The following is an 18129-nucleotide window of genomic DNA, read 5'->3' on the forward strand; positions in this document are numbered from 1 at the left end:
GTCTCCAGGATCGTGCCCTGGGCCAAAGGCAGGCGCTAAACCGCTGCGCCACCCAGGGATCCCCGATGAATACTTTCATACCGAGGTCATACAGTAGAGTTTTAAAGAAGTAAGACACAGTAATTAGGCATTCTTGATCCAAGTATTGCCTTCTGTTTCCTTTTAGATTATAGTGTATCTGCAAACTCCAAATTAGTTATTGTCACAGCAGGTGCACGGCAACAGGAGGGAGAAAGTCGCCTTGCCCTGGTGCAACGTAATGTGAACATCATGAAATCAATCATTCCTGCCATAGTCCAACATAGTCCTGACTGTAAGATGCTTATTGTTTCAAACCCAGGTAAGTCTTTTATCCTCCATTTAACTGAATAAAGATGATCTTTCCATACCATTTTTTTTAAAACAACTTCATTAAGGTGAATGTATAATACAATGATTTTTTTTCCAGCTTTGTTGAGATACAATTGACATACAATGTGTAAGTTTAAGGCTACAATATCATGATTTGATACACTTGTATATTGCAAAATGATTACCATAGAGTTAGTTAACACTTCCAATCTCTCACATAATTACCTATTTCCTTTTTATGGTAAAAACATTTAAGATTTACTCTCTTTGCAGCTTTTAAGTATATAATACAGTATTGTCAACTATAATCACCATGCTGTACATAAGATACTTATTCATTTTATAACTATAACTATAAACATCTCTCCATTTACCCTCTTCCCCAGCCCTTGGCAACTGCCTCTTTGTTTTTATGAGTTTGGCTTTTTTAGATTCCACATGTAAGTGACATCATACTGTATTTGTCTTTCTCTGTCAGGCTTATTTCACTTAACATAATGCCCTCAAGATCCAGTTATGTTGTCACAAATGTCAGAATTTCCTTTTCTTGTAGCTGAATATTAAAGTGTGTATCTCACATCTTTTTTTTCTCCTTGTGCTGTCTTTTATTCCCATAACTTATTCATTCCTTAACCAGAAGCCTGTATGTCCTCCCCGCCCTTCACCCATTTTGCCCAACTCCCCACTCCACTCCCCTTTGGCAACCATCAGTTTGTTCTCTGTATTTATACAGAGTCTGATTATACACAGTCTGAATCTGCTTTTGGTTTGTTTATTCTTTTTTTTTTTGTATTCCAATTATGAATGGAATCATATCGTTTCTCTTTCTCAGTTTGATTTATTTCAGTTAGCATAATATTCTCTAGGCCCATCCATGTTTTTTCAAATGGCATGATCTCATTTTTTATAGATGCATAATATTCCATTGTAGACTACATTTTCCTTATCTATTTGTCTGTTGATGGACACGTAATTACATTGCTTCCATATCTTGGCTATTATAAATAATGCTAGCAATAAATATAGGAGTGCATGTATCTTTTTAATAGTGTTCTGGGGACACCTGGGTGGCTCAGTTGGTTAGGTGGCTCCCTTCGGCTCAGGTCATGATCCCAAGATCTTGGGATCGAGTCCACATCAGGATCCATGCTCAGCAGAGAGCCTGCTTCTCCCTTTCCTTCTGCTCCCCACTGCTTGTGCTCTCTCTGTCAAATAAATAAAATATTCTTAAAAAATAAATGTTTTCATTTTATTTTATTATTATTATTATTATTTTTAAATTTATGATAGTCACAGAGAGAGAGAGAGAGAGAGAGAGGCAGAGACATAGGCAGAGGGAGAAGCAGGCTCCATGCACCAGGAGCCCGACATGGGACTCGATCCCGGGTCTCCAGGATGGCGCCCTGGGCCAAAGGCAGGCGCTAAACCGCTGCGCCACCCAGGGATCCCAGTGTTTTCATTTTATTCGGGTAAATACCCAATAGTAGAATTATTGGATAATATGGCATTTCTGTTTTTAATATTTTAGGAACTTTCATACGGTTTTCCACAGTGGCTGTACCAGTTTACATTCCTACCAATAGTGCACACATATTCTTTTTCCTCCACATCCTCGCTAACACTTGCTGTTTCTCCTTGTATTTTTTATTTTAGCCTTTCTGAGAGGTGTGAGGTGGTATTTCATTGTGGTTTTGATTTGCATGTCCCTGATGATGAATGATGTTGAGTATGTTTTCATGTTTCTGTCGGTCATCTGTATGTCATCTTTGGAAACATGTCTATTCGTGTCTTCTGTCTGTTTTTTAATTGGGTTATTCATTTGGGGGGGTGTTGAGTTTTATAAGTTCTTTTTTTAATATTTTTTATTTCTTTTATTTTTTATTTTTTTAAAGATTTTATTTATTTATTCATGAGAGACAGAGAGAGAGAGAGAGAGAGACAGAGAGAGAGAGGCAGAGACACAGACAGAGGGAGAAGCAGGTTCCATACAGGGAACCTGATATGGGACTTGATCCCAGGACTGCAGGATCATGCCCTGGGCCGAAGGCAGGTGCCAAACCACTGAGCAGACCAGGGATCCCCATTTATAAGTTCTTTATATATTTTGGATACTAACCCTTTATCAGATACATCATTTGCAAATATTTCCTATTCCATAGGTTGCCTTTTAGTTTTTTTTCCTTCATTGTGCAGAAGCTGTTTATTTTGATGTAGTCCCAATAGTTTATTTTTGATTTGGTTTCTTTTGCCTTAGGAGACATATCTAGAAAGAAATTGCTATGGCTGATATAAAAGAGGTTACTACCTGTGCTCTCTTCTTGGATTTTAATGGTTTCTTATCTCACATTTAGGTCTTTCATCCATTTTGAATTTATTTTTATGTATGGTATAAGAAAGTGGACAAGTTTCTTTCTTTTTTTGCATGTGGTTGTCCAGTTTTCACAACATCGTTTGTTGAAAAAAACTTTTTCCCATTGGATATTCTTTCCTGCTTTGTCAAAAATTAATTGACCATATAGTTTTGGGTTTATTTTTGGGTTTTCTGTTTGATTTCATTAATCTATGTGTCTCTTTGTGTGCCAGAACCATACTGTTTTGATCACTACAGCTTTTTAATATAACTTGAAGTCCAGAATTGCAGTATTTCTAGGTTTGCTTTTGTTTTTCAAGGTTGTTTTGGCTACTTGGGATCTTTTATGGTTCTGTACAAATTTTAGGATTGTTTTAGCTCTGTGAAAAATGCTATTGGTATTTAATAGGTTTTGTATTAAGGTTTAGATTGCTTTGGATAGCATGACATTTTAACAATATTTGTTCTTCCAATTCATGAGCATGGAATGTTTTTCCATTTCTTTGTGTCATCATCAGTTTCTTTCATCAGTGTTTTGTAGTTTTCAGAGTATGGGTATTTCATCTCTTTGCTTAGGTTTATTCCTAGTTATCTTATTGCTTTTGTTGCAATTGTAAATGGGATTGATTCCTTAATTTCTCTTTTGCTGCTTCATTATTAGTGTGCAGAAATGTAACAGATTTTTGCATGTTGATTTTATACCTGTGACTTTACTGAATTTGTTTATCAGGTCTAGCAGGTTTTTTGTGGGTTCTTTTGGGTTTTCTGTATATAGTATCATGTTACATGCAAATACTGAAAGATTCTCTTTTTTTCTTGCTGATTTGGATGCATTTTATTTCTTTTTGTTGCCTGATGGCTGTGGCTAGAACTTCCAGTACTATGTTGAATAAAAGTGGTGAGAGTGGACATCCCTGTCTTGTTCCTGGCCATAGACAAAAGCTCTCAGATGTCCCCCCTTGAGGATGATAGTAGCTGTGGGGTTTTCATATATGGCTCTTATTATGTTGAGGTATGTTCTCTCTACACTTACTTTGTTGAGGGTTTTTATCATGAATGGATGTCATGCTTTGTGAAATGCTTTTTCTACATCTATTGAAATGATCATGGTTCCTACCCTTTTATTTTTATTTATTTATTTATTCATGAGAGACACAGAGAGAGGCAGAGACGAGACAAAGGGAGAAGCAGGCTCCCTTCGGGGAGCCTGATGCAGAACTCAGTCCCAGGACCCTGCGGTCATGACCTGAGCCAAAGGCAGATGCTCAACTACTGAGCTACCCAGGTGCCCTCTTACACTTTCCTTTATTAATGTGACGTACATTGAATGATTTGAGAATATTGAACTACCCTTGCAACCCAAGAATAAATCCCACTTGATTGTGGTGAATTATTTTTTTAATGTATTGTTGGATTTGATTTGCTAATATTTTACTAAGAATTTTTGCATCTATGTTCATCAGAGATATTGGCCTGTAGTTCTCTCTCTCTTTTTTTTTTTTAGTGGTGTCTTTATTTGGTTTTGGTATCAGGGTAATGTTGACTTCATAGAATGAATTTGGAAGTTTTCCTTCCTTTTATGTTTTTTGTAATAGTTGGAGAAGAATAGGTATTAACTCTTCTTTAAGTGGTAGAATTTGCCTGTATAGCCATCTGGTCGTGGACTTTTGTTTGCTGGGAGTTTTTTGGTTACTGATTTAATTTCTTTGCTGCTACCAGTTTGTTCAAGCTTTCTATTCTTGTGGTTTTGGTAATTTTTTTGTTTCTAGGAACTTATTTCTTCTAGGTTGTCCAATATGTTGGTGTATATTTTTTCATAACATTCTCTTAAAATTGTATTTCTGTGGTGTTGGTTGTTATTTCTCCTTTTTCATTTGTGATTTTATTTATTTGGGTCCTTTCTATTTTCTTTTTGATGTCTGGCTAGAGGTTTATCACTTTTATTAATTTTTTTAAAGAACTAGGGATCCCTGGGTGGCTCAATGGTTTAGCACCTGCCTTCAGCCCGGGGTGTGATCCTGGAGTCCCAGGATCAAGTCCCACATCAGGCTCCTTGCATGGAGCCTGCTTCTCTCTCTGCCTGTGTCTCTGCCTCTCTCTCTGTCTGTGTCTCTCATGAATAAATAAATAAAATCTTTGGGATGCCTGGACAGCTCAGCGGCTTGGCACCTGCCTTCCGCCCAGGGTGTGATCCTGGAGACCTGGGATCGGGACCCACATCAGGCTCCCTGCATGGAGCCTGCCTCTCTCTCTCTGCCTCTCTCTCTGCCTGTGTCTCTGCCTCTCTCTCTCTCTCTGTATCTCTCATGAATAAATAAATCTTAAAAAGAATTTTTAAAAGAATTTTTTTTTAAAGAACTAGCTCCTGGTTTCATTGATCTGTTCTATTGTTTTTTTTTTTTTTTTTAGTTTCTATACCATTTATTTCTACTCTAATCTTATTTCCTTCCTTCTGCTGGCTTTATGCTTTGTTTGTTGTTCTTTTTCTGGCTCCTTTAGGTATAAGATTGGGTTGTTTATTTGAGATTTTTCTTGCTTCTTGAGGTAGGTGTCTATTGCTGTATAGTTACTTACTAGGACTGCTTTTACTACATCTCAAAGGTTTTGGACCATTGTATTTTCATTTTCATTTGTATCATCCATTTTTTGAAATTTCTTCTTTGATTTCTTGGTTGACCTATTCATTGTTTAGTAGCATGTTGTTTAACCTCCATGTATTTGTGGTCCTCCCAAATTTTTTCTTGTGGCTGACTTCTAGTTTCACAACGTTGTTGTTGAGAAAGGTGCATGGTATGACCTCGATCTTTTTGTATTTGTTGAGGTTTGTTTTGTGACCTGATGTATGACCTATTCTGGTGATTGTTCCATGTGCACTTGAAAAGAATGTGTATTGTGATGTTTTAAGGTGGAATATTCTGAATATATCTGTTAAGTTCAAGAGATTATTTCTTCTTGATTCATTCTGTTGTTGATTCTATCTGTTTCAGTTTTCATTCCATTTGGATTCTCCAACTCTGGAATTTGGTTCTTTTTTTATGATTTCTAAATCTTTGTTATATTTCTCATTTTGTTTTCCTGATTTCACTGGACTATCTTTCCTATGTTTTCTTGTAGTTCATTTAGTTCCTTAAACCAGATATTTTGAATTCTTTGTTTGCTAAATTACAGATCTCCATGTCTTTGGGACTGGTTAGTGGGAAATTATTGGGATCTTTTGGTTGTGTCATGTTTCCTTGATATTTTTATGTTCCTTGAAGTCTTGTGGTACTGTCTTTACATTTGAAGTAGCTGTAACCTCCTCTAATCGTTACCAACTTAGTTCAGGACAGAAATGTCTTCTGTTGGCCCTGCTAAGGATTCTGAAGCTTTTGCAGAACTATGTATATGCCTGCTCCACACATCTTACACCCTGGTGGAGCTCTTAAGCTTCTGTGCCTTATTTTGATCCTCAATACAGTAGGCCAGGTGCTGACAGCCTCTCTTGCTTTCCCAAGAATGTGACTTAAAATGAAGTTTGCAGTCTCATTCTGACTCACAGATTTAGACCTATGCTCACTAGCTGTTTGCCAATGCTCACTCTTACCACTGAGAGTACATACAGGGAGCTGACCACAGTGGGAGAGGTGTGTGTGGGTGAGTGTGTGACATGCTGGGGTTGCCTGTGGGTTAGTTAGGGGGATCCACTGGCAAGGCATCCCCCGTCACTCATGGGCAGACTTCCAGATGGAGTCCACTACACATTTAGTAGAATCTATGTCCCATAATGCCCCCTTGAGTGTCCTGTCTGCTACTGTCTTAGCTTCTTCTCATTCCCTAGTCCTGAAGCTCAGTACTCAATACTCTGCATGGGGTGAGAGAGAAATGGGCTTCTTTGGCAGCAGTTTACATAGCTAGTAAAGGTAGATGCTTACTCACACACTCTGACTTTCCTTTGTGGGAGAAATAATGAGATAAGAGGATCTCTTTTGGCACTGAGCTCTTCTACCTTGGGGGAAGAGTGGATACACCAGTAAAGTCAAATTGTTCTTCTTACCTTCTCCAATGCATCCAAACTCATATTATTTTGCCCCACTGGTGTGCTGGGACCTCTCTGCTGGGAACCTGAACTTCCAGAAAGGCTGTCTTGTTCATGGGCGTATTGTCTAAGACACTGTTTTCCAGGATGATCTGGACTACAGCAAAATGGGACTGAAATTGTCTTATGGGCCATTGCAGGGTCCACAGCAGGGACTGAGGCCTCTGTGCCTACTACATGCCTGACACATGGGTGAGTGAGTCTACTTCTGGGTTCATTGGTATATATTGCTGGATTCCCACAGCTCCAACAGAGGCACATCCATCCATAGGTGGATGCCAGATTGTTGGTTTTGAGGGGTGGGTGGTGAGAAGGTAAACATTATTGGCTGTGTTTCTGACATCATTCCACAGTGAGTATTGATAGATGTAATCACTCATGAAACCACCACCATAATCAAGATAAGTACACTTCCATTACCTCTGAAATTTTTCTTGTGTCCCTTTGCAGTCTGTCCCTTATTCTACTATGGCCCCATTTTCTGGAATCTCATATCACGGAATCGTACTGGATGTAATCTTTTTTGCCTGGTTTCTTTCACCTAGCATGAATATTTTGGGATTCACCCCTGTTACTCTGTGTATCAGTGATTTGTTCTTTTTTTTACTGCTGAAGAGTAATTCTTTTATTTTTTTTTTTATTTTTTTTTTATTTTTTTATTTTTTTAAAGATTTTATTTATTTATTTATTTATTTATTCATGAAAGACTGAGAGATAGAGCCAGAAACAAAGGCAGAGGGAGAAGCAGGCTCCATGCACCGGGAGCCCGATGTGGGACTCGATCCCGGGTCTCCAGGATCGCGCCCTGGGCCAAAGGCAGGCGCCAAACCGCTGCGCCACCCAGGGATCCCCGAGTAATTCTTTTAAATAATTTAAAATCCTCTTTTGTTTATCCATTCATATCCATTTATCTACTGATAGATATTTAGGTTATTTCTAGCTTTTGGGTATAAATAAATAATTAGAACTGCTGAATGCATTTTTGAACAAGTATTTTCATGGGTATATGTCATTATTTCTCTGGGTAAATACCTGGGAGTAAAATGGATGGCTTATATGGTACATATATGTTTAACTTTGTTAGAAGCTGCCAAACAGTTTTTCAAAGTGATTGTTCCATTTTACATTCCCATCGACACTCAAATAGAGTTCTACTTGCTCCACATCCTTGCCAACGTTTGGTATTGTCACTCTTTTCAGTTTTAGTCATTCTAATATCATTATGGTTTTAATGAACTGTACTCCATTCATGATCAAAGATGTTGACATTTTTCATGTGTTCCTTGGTTATCACTATATTTTCTTTTATGAATGGTCTATTAATATCTTTTGTTAATATTTAAAAACTAGATCTTATGACCTTTAATTCTTTTGACCTATAACTCAACCTTTAATTGTTGAATTATAAGAGTTCTTATATATACTGAATACAAGTCCCTTTGTCAGATATAAATATTGTGTAAGTTTTTCTCAGCTTGCCTTTTTGTGTTCTTAATGATATTTTTCAAAGAGTAAAGTATGTCATTTGGTGAAATCCAGTTTATGAATTTCTTATTTATGTTTTATGCTCTTTTTTTTCTGTCACCATTAGTACTTTTTATTATTGGTCCTTCTTGGGGATTTTGTATTTTTAAATGTTTTGTCTACCAGTACATTTCTCAGGTACTTAGACAAAAGCACACAACTCCTTTGATTCTGATTAGCAAAGGTAGTGAACTTGTTATTTACCTGACCAAATCACTATAATTTGCATTGTATATTTAAAACCAAGGTATTTATTTCTCATAACCTTTTAATCAACTTGCTGCTTTAATTTCTCTAAAATCACTTCTGCTGCTGTGGAAGCTAATAGTTTCAACACTTTTTTCACTAGATTTACTACTCTTATCTAAAACCCTGGGTGGCGCAGCGGTTTAGCACCTGCCTTTGGCCCAGGGCGCGATCCTGGAGTCCCAGGATCGAATCCCACGTCGGGCTCCCTGGTGCATGGAGCCTACTTCTCACTCTGCCTGTGTCTCTGCCTCTCTCTCTCTCTCTGTGTGTGACTATCATAAATAAAAATTAAAAAAAAAAAAAACTTAAAAAAAAAAAAAAACCCACATCACTCTTTCTGAGTTCCAAGACCTTGGAAAGGTACTGACAGAGTTCAGCATTAGCCTTCCCTTCCAACTGCGTGGGTGAGGGATGCTTCTTCAATGGCCACACTCACAGCTTCTGCTGTCACATTTGAAATGAAATCAGGGCAGACTGTATCCTTAAGGAGTGAGGATATTTTGTAAAAGGTTTTACCATTTGCTGGTTACAGCCTTTTGTTTGGACCCAGGTTTGGCATGGATGGTTATAGTGACACAATCTTTAGGATCAACTGCCACAGGACCTAAGGGAGGAAATGGTGTCTCTGGTTCCTTGCTCTGGCTCTTACCCTGTTCAGAGCACCAGCTTTCTTGGGCATCTCAGCATCTAAGGGAAGCTGGGTGGAGGCTGGGGCCCCATGTCCAAACTCAAGCTGCCTCAGCCTGCAGTCCAGCCACAGCATCCCCACGAGGTAGCCAGGTGGGTGGAAGCAACTGTTTAATGCTCTTTTGATTTTTTTAATTATTATTTTTAAAAGATTTTTTTTTTTATCTCAGAGAGAGAGAATGAGCATGAGTGAGGGTAGGACGCATAGAGGGAAAGGATCTTAAGCAGACTCAGCACTCAGCACAGAGCCAAAGGAGGGGCTTGATCTCAGGACCCCTGAGATCATGACCTAAGCCAGATATCAAGAGTCAGTTGCTCAACCGATTGAGCCCCCCAAATGCCCCTATGCTCTTTTGACTTTTAACTAAGAAACCTTTAGCACACCTTATATTTGAAGATTTCTCCTTTACTATTTTCTATAAGTTTTATCATTTTATCTTTTATATTTAGGACTGTAACTCATACTAATTTTTGTATTTGATATAAGGTGTCATTTTTTTCAATGATAATCCACTTTTTCTACCAACATTTGTTGAAAATATTTTTTTCCCATTTGAATTTCATTGAGAACTTTTTTGAAAATTATCATATATGTAAGTCTGTTTCTAGATTCTTTATTTTTTTCATTGATCCCCATATATATTCTTTTGTTATTATCACACTATCTTGATTACAGTAAATCTTCAAGTTAGTTAATGTAAATTCTCTTTGTTCCTTTTTTCTCTGTTCTTTTCTAAAATTACTTTGGATATTATGTTTTGTTTTCATTTCACATAAATCTTTGTTTTTTTTTATTTTATTATTTATTCATGAGAGACACAGAGAGAGGCAGAGACATAGAGGAAGAAGCAGGCTCCCCACAGGGAGATCAATGCAGATCAATGCAGGACTTGATCCTGGGACTGGGATCACACCTTGAGCCAAAGGCAGCCGCTCAACTGCTAAGCCACTCAGGCGTCTCTCATTTTCATGTAAATCTTACAATTAGCTCATTCCATTTCTATAAAAAACACATGCTGAGATATTAAGTGGGATTGTGTTAGATCTATGTAGATCTACATCTAATATATAGATCTATAATTTGGAGAGTGTATCTGAACACTATTGAGTCTTCCAGTCCATGAATATGGAATATCTCTTCATGTAGGTATGTCTTCTTTATTCTCTTTTAGCAAGGTTTTATAGTTTTCAGGATACAGCGCTTATACAAATTTTATTAAATTATCTCTATGCATTTCATATTTTTGATGCTATTATTAAGAGTTGTATTTACCTTTCATTTTCCCATTGGTTATTGCTAGTATATAGAAATACTATTGCTTTTTTCATATTGACTTTGTATCTTGAAAATGTTGCTAAGTTCACTTACTAATTCTAGTAATTTTATTCAAAACTTTAGGATATTCTGTGTATATTATCATCTGTAAATACAGTTTTATTAATTTTAATTCTTTCCAATTTGAAGACCTTTTTATTTTCTTGCCTTATTTCACTGGTTAGGACCTCTAATACAACAGTAAATGTAACTAGTAATGAGAGACAAATCTGCATGATTCTAGAGGCTTGTTTCCTTCCTCCTTCTGGTAGCTTAACAAAGAGCTGTATCAGCTGAATGGTGCCAGCTTGTGGAGCAACAGCAAGGTCTTAAGCTGCTATCAGCATTCCTGGCAGGCAAGGTTCTTTCTGGGGCGCTTAGTATGTAGACTTTGGTCCTAGCAATACATACTCCTTACTATTGTTGCTAAACCTGGATATTCCTTGATAAATATCTTGTTACTTAAGGAAACTAAGTGTTTTTTTTCTTCTTCCAAAGCTAACTTATAGATATGTAACCATGTGGTGGTAGAACTTGTTCTTGCTCTTGGAGGAGTTTCTAGAGAACACCCAGCTTGCTAGCCAAAGGAGGCTCCTCTGCACTTGGCTATATTGTATACAGAAGGTCCCTGCCTAACCTATGCTGCGGAATAATGAGAGTTCAGTGTACAAAATGTGGTTCTTTCTCTGCTTCTAAGATATTCTCCAATAAATACTATTTATATCTATATCCTCTGGTGTTAGTGGCACATGTCACCCTTGCACAAATATTGAGAGGGCTCATACTTGCCTAATTCTTTTGTGTGTGTGTGTGTGGGGGGGAAGCATTTAGTCTTTCATCATTGAGTATGATGTTTAATGTGGGTTTTTAATGAAATTCCCTTCTTTCCATTTTTGCAGAAAGTTGGTGTGTGTGTTTAAAGATTTTATTTATTTATTTAGAAAGAGCCTGTGTGAGCACAGCGGGAGGGGTAAAGGGAGAGAGAGAGAATCTCAAGCAGACTCTGCACTGGGCACTGAGCTACACTTGAGGCTCCTTTTCATAATCCTGAGATTTGATGGGGCTTCCATTTCATAACCTGAGCCTAAATCAAGAGTCTGATGCTCAACTGAGCCACCCAGATGCCCCAGAAAGTTTTTTTTTTTTTTTTAAATCATGAATGAATGTTGAATTTTGTCATTTGCATCTTCATATAGTCCTGGTCATGCATGTGGCCTCATTCTGGGCAGGAGATGCTGATAGGTTAGATGAAGCTGTGGTGAGGGAGAGGCAAAATCTAGGTGTACTTAAAGAGGTAGAATTAATTAATTGACTGCTTATTTAATACATAGATAGGTACATACATTATCTCAAAAGAAGGGTATTTTTTTGTTTTAAAATTATCATAAATAATTCAACCTTTCTAACATTTATGTGAGAGTCCTTATTTGTTTGACTTGCTTTACTTTGAACTCCAAGGAATCTGTATTTGATTTTAAGACCATTCATCTAGGAGCACCTAGGTGACTCAGTTGGTTAAGCATCCAATTCTCGATCTCAGCTCAGGCCTTGACTTTGGGTCATGAGTTTAAGCCCCATCCATGCTGGGCATGGAGACTACTTAAGAAAAAAATAATAAAAATAAAAGTTCAAAAAAGACTATTTATTCAGCAAAGGGAATTATAGAAGTTACCATTACTTTTTTTTTTTTTTTTTTTTTAATGAATTGTTCCTCCTAGTGGATATTTTGACATATGTGGTCTGGAAGCTAAGTGGTTTACCTGCAACTCGTGTATTTGGAAGTGGTTGTAATCTAGACTCTGCCCGTTTCCGTTACCTAATTGGAGAGAAGTTGGGTGTCCATCCCACAAGCTGCCATGGTTGGATTATTGGAGAACATGGTGATTCTAGTGGTAAATATAAACCTACTATCATTATGTAATCATTATGTACATCTTATTTCTAATCATGCTTATTTTCCCTTGTCTATTTTTCTGATATTAATATAGCTGCACAACTTTCATTTTGTTGGTATTTTCCTATCTTTTCTTATTCCTATAGTCTTCTGTTCATGGATTAAGCTATCTGTCATAAAATAATACACATAGCAAATAGCTGTTTTAAAAGTCAATGAGTGTTTCTCTTATCTGGATAACTTTAACTTAGTGCGATTTTTTAAACAACAGCATTATTAAGATATAATTCACATACTATAAAATCCATCCATTTGAAGTGTATAATTCACTGGATTTTAGTATATTCAAAGAGTTGTGAAACCATTACTACAATATAATACAGAACATTTTCATCACCCCCAAAAGAAACTCATTCCTGCTCACACACACTTCAGTCCCAGGCAACCACTGTACTTTCTAATTACATAGATATGTTTATTTCAGATTTTTCATGTAAGTAAAATTATATAATATGTAGTTTAAAGTATTACTTAGGCCACACCAATTTTTTTCTTTCCTGAACTTGAACATTTAATACCTACTGCACATTTAGAACTTTCTACTTCTTGCAGTGTTTTTCTAATTGTGTCATATGTACAAATCTTTCCATAATGTTAATAACTCATTTTATAGGGAATAGGGACCATGTGTTAATTTATTCAATTATTCACTGATTAAAAACATTTAATGCACACTTCTATTTACTTTACGCTTCAAGGGTCATAGTAAAATAATTTTTAATCATGATAAAACTTATTGTATACTTTAAAATATTTCTTAAATGTTTTAAGTATATATGACATATGCAGAGAAATGATACAGAATATACTTAGGTATTTATAACATAGGTATTTATAACACAGAAAAATTTTACAGAATATATGTTTATAGCTCAATAGATCATCAAATAGTGAACACATCCGTGTAATTACTACCACTCTGGTAAATGTACCAGAAGACACCTCTCTCAATTACAGTGTTTCCTTTTCCCAAGATAAACTTCTCATATCATAGTGTTTTACTTTTTTTTTTTTTTTTAAGATTTTATTTATTTATTAGAAACAGAGAGAGAGGGATCCCTGGGTGGCGCAGCAGTTTAGCGCCTGCCTTTGGCCCAGGGCACAATCCTGGAGACCCGGATCAAATCCCACGTTGGGCTCCCGGTGCATGGAGCCTGCTTCTCCCTCTGCCTGTGTCTCTGCCTCTCTCTCTCTCTCTCTCTCTGTGACTATCATAAATAAATTTAAAAAATTAAAAAAAATAAAATTTTATTTATTTATTCACAAGAGACACAGAGAAAGAGGCAGAGACACAGGCAGAGACAGAAGGAGGCTCCATGCAGGGAGCCTGATGTGGGCCTCAATCCCAGGACTCCAGGATCACACCCTGAGCCACCCAGGCATCCCTGATTAGTCTTGATTTAAATATATTTATTATTCTATTTAGTGAGGTTTTCTCTCTTTTTTTTTCTTTTCTGCTTTCTATTGGATCAAATAAACTTTCTTTCATTTCCTCTACTACTTTGGATTATACACTCACTTTGTAGGTGGTCATCTATAAATTTTTAACATTCATACTTGACCTCAAAATATTAGTGGGTTTATTCTTCTTTGGAATAATACACAGACCTTAGAATGTATTAAGTTTGATTAGCCTTGTTCTCTCACATATTTAATTACAGTTGACCCTTGAACAACATTGAGGTTAGGGGTTCCAATCCCCACACACTTGAAAATCTGCATAAAACTTCTGACTCCCCCCCAAATTTAATTACTAATAGGCCTACTGTTGATTGGAAGCCTTCGTGGTAGTATAAACAGTTAATTAAAACAAAGTATGTTGGGACGCCTGGGTGGCTCAGTGATTGAGCATCTGTCTTCGGCTCAGGGCGTGATCCTGGAATCCTGGGATTGAGTCCCGCATGGGGCTGCCTGCATGGAACCTGCTTCTCCCTCTGCCTATGTTTCTGCCTCTCTCATGAGTAAATAAATAACATCTTTAAAAAAATAAATAAAAAGTATGTTATATGTATTATAGGCTGTTTTCTTTATAATAATACCCAACTTAAAAAAATTTTGGGGGGGGTATTTCTAGGTTACCTGTTTCATCTGCAAGTTTTTTCTAATTGTTGCACATCTCAAAACACTTTCCAAGATATTTATTGGGAAAAATTCATGTATGAGTGAAACCACACAGTTCAAACTTCTGTTGTATAAGGGGCAACTGTATTCCATTCTGTTTTCATATCCCCAAATTAGTTATTACTATTTAAGTATAATACCTGTCCTGGATTTGTGTACATGTTTACCAATTGTACTGCTTATCTTTATTTTATCTCTAACTCCTTCTCCTGAATTCAATTCTCTCTTTCTGGAGTATATCCTGTCTGTTTTATTTATGTGAAAATGTTTTAGTTTCATCTCATTTTTGACACTTTAACTGATATAAGATTCTAGGTTGATAGTTATTCCCTGTCAGTTCTTTGTTACTGCTGAGTAGTATTAATTTGTTGCTCTTTTCCCTCTAGGTGCTTATGATATTTTATCTTACTAATCCTTTTATGGATTCTGAAGTTGCATCTTGCTTTAAATGCTTCCTATACGACACAAGTGTAAATAACTTCTATTACATATTTTTCTAAAATTTTGTTATTTTGGGTTTTTACATTTCTTTCTTTTGTCCATATCAAACTTATTTTTATAAATGTATAAGGTAGTTATCTAAGTTTATAATATAAACCTATTGAACTGAAAGGACTGACGTAGTACTGGGAAGAAGAGTTTATTCTGAGATATATTTCTTTTAGTGCCTTTATGGAGTGGAGTGAATGTTGCTGGTGTTGCTCTGAAGACTCTAGACCCTAAATTAGGAACTGATGCAGACAAAGACCAGTGGAAAAATATCCACAAACAAGTTGTTGAAAGGTAACAGTACTTATTCAATATCTCAGTGCCTTAATAATCAGTCTTAAGAATTAGTTTCAGAGGCAAAAGGTATATAGTTGAATAAATAACTCAAACCTTCTGAAAATCCCCAAATTCAGACTTATATTATGCATAGTTTTCTCTGGGGGTCATTTTTTAAAAGGAAAATCTGTTTATCATTTCATAAGAACGCATATGTACTTGAGGGTAATATGGCATAGTGTATAATCATCAACTTTGAAATCAGGTTGCTGAGACTTGAATCCTGGCTTCCTCATTTATTAGTGGTATGATATTGAGAACTTATTTAAAATAGTAAAATCTCAGTTTCTTCATCCTTTTTTTCTATTAGCATACAATGTTATACTAGTTTCAGGTATACAATATACGATATTGATTGACAGTTCTGTACATTAATTAGTGCTCACCTACAATAAGTGTAGTCACCATCTGTTATCATACAACGTTATCACAATATTATTAGCTGTATTCTCTATGCTGTACTTTTCATCGCCATCACTTATTTATTTCATAACTGGAAGTTTGTATCTATTAATCTCTTGTATCTGTTTTGCACATCCCTCCATCCACCTCCCCTCTGGCAACTACCAGTTTCTTTTCCATATTTAAGAGTGTTTTTTGTTTGTTTGTTATATTCTGGTTCTGCAAAAAAATATCTGCAGGATTTTGATGGGGATTGCATTGAATTTATAGATCACTTTGGGATTATTTGTATCATCTTTAATTTCTTTCAGCAATATTTTGTAGTTTTTATTGCACAAGTCTTTCACTTCCTTGGTCAATTCCTAATTATTTTATTCTTTTTGATGCTTTTGTAAGTGGAATTATTTTCTTAATTTTCTGTTCATATTGTTCATTGTTATTGTATAGAAATGCAATTTTGAAAAAAGCTTTTTTTTTTTTAAATTTTTATTTATTTATGATAGTCACAGAGAGAGAGAGAAAGGCAGAGACACAGGCAGAGGGAGAAGCAGGCTCCATGCACCGGGAGCCTGACGTGGGATTCGATCCCGGGTCTCCAGGATCGCGCCCTGGGCCAAAGGCAGGCGCTAAACCACTGCGCCACCCAGGGATCCCCTAGAAATGCAATTTTGTATGTTGACTTTATATTGTTACTTTGCTGAATTCACTTATAGTTCTAACAATTTTTGTGTGTGTGTGTATGTGTGTGTGTAATTTAGAGTTATCTGCATATAAGATCATGTCATCTGTGAGCAGGGATAGTTTTTCTTCTTTCCAATTTGGATGCCTTTTATTTCTCTGTCTTGTATAATTACTCTGGATAGAATTTCTAATACTGTGTTGAATAGAAGTGGCAAAGTGGGCATTCTTTCCTTGTTCCTGATCTTAAAGGAAAGACTTTCGGTATTTCACCACTGACTATGATCACTGTAGGTTTTTCATGTATGGCTTTTATTATGTTGAAGTAGTTTCTGTAATTCCTAGTTTCTTAAGTGTTTTTATTATGAAAGGGTGTTGAATCTTGTCAAATGACTTTTTTGCATCAAATGGGAAGATTGTTTTTTTCTAAGTATGTTAATGTGTCAGACTGGATCAATGAATTTCCATATGTTGACCCATCCTTCGCTTCCATTCCAGGAATAAACCTCACTTGGTCATAGTGTATAATTCTTTGAAAGTGCCTATGAATTTGGCTGCTAGTAATTTGTTGAGGTTTCCAGGACTATTTAGAAAGATGACTTTGGGTGTGCTTTTGCACAAAACAGTAAGAGAAAAAGAGAAAAATAAAGGGAATGGGGAGAGGATGCTTACCTTTAAAATTCCCTGGAGGTCACTATAGCCAGACTGCAATGATTGGGGGGAGGTGCAAAAAAAATGGCTGCCCTCCTTTTTCTACACCTCTGTCATCGATTCCTGATATTTAGAGAAGGCTTTTTTGTAGGCTGTGCACAAGCTACTTGGGGGACATATGAACAGCTACCTGCTGAAGGTGGGGGATAGATAGTTGCTATAGTGCTAAGAGCTGAAATTGACTGAAGGTACCTACAAATTACCATTGGAGCCTTCCCCTCCAATGGTTTCAAGCCTTCAATAGACTCCACAGCTCCAGAATAGTTATGTCAGACAGATTTGGGTAAAACAATTATTGTCTAGGTGGGGGGATAGAATCCTGGTGCTTCCTACTTCATCATCTTCTCAGAATTCCTCCAGTGCTTAACTGATTTTTTAACCTAGAAAACTGTTTTGTGCAAAAGCATACCCAAAGTCATCTTTCTAAATAGTCCTGCCTTTTCTTGGAAAGGATCTAGACTTAATGTTAGCCTTCTATCCATGATACTTCTCCATGACCTTGTATGATTATTTTTGTACCATATATTGCTCAGAGTTCCTTTGACAAACATGTCTTCAATATTTTATACATAGAAAAAGACAAGCTATTCCTATGATCACCAGGATCTGTACAATAGGTAACCAAAATCACTCACAGATGTTTTGGTAATCCTTAGCTAATTGGATTATTCTATTTTCCCCTTTTACTTACTGTCACTTGTGCCTTATTAAATGTATTGACAGACTCATTTAATTGTATGTCTGATATTTTTAAAAGATATTATTTATGTATTTAGAGAGAAAGCATGATCAGGGGGAGGACACAGGGGGAGGGAGAAATAATTCCAAACAGACTCTCTGCTGAGCATGGAGCTGGCACCAGGCTGGATCTCACGTCCCTGAGATCA

The 18129-nt window shown here is 36.5% G+C and overlaps 1 protein-coding gene across 4 annotated transcripts in view; it reads left to right on the plus strand.

Annotated features, from left to right (window-relative positions):
* LDHC (lactate dehydrogenase C) overlaps positions 1–18129 on the plus strand; it is a 43051-nt gene that overhangs the window by 17305 nt on the left and 7617 nt on the right. For 2 of the 4 annotated variants that reach the window (NM_001271794.1, NM_001271795.1), the window contains 2 exon segments: positions 167–340; positions 15292–15409. In NM_001271794.1, coding sequence (NP_001258723.1) covers positions 167–340; positions 15292–15409 — 292 coding nt within the window. 4 annotated transcript variants of the gene reach the window in all.

This window comes from Canis lupus, chromosome 21 (genome assembly GCF_011100685.1).
Source record: "Canis lupus familiaris isolate Mischka breed German Shepherd chromosome 21, alternate assembly UU_Cfam_GSD_1.0, whole genome shotgun sequence".
NCBI classification, from domain to species: Eukaryota; Metazoa; Chordata; class Mammalia; order Carnivora; family Canidae; genus Canis; species Canis lupus.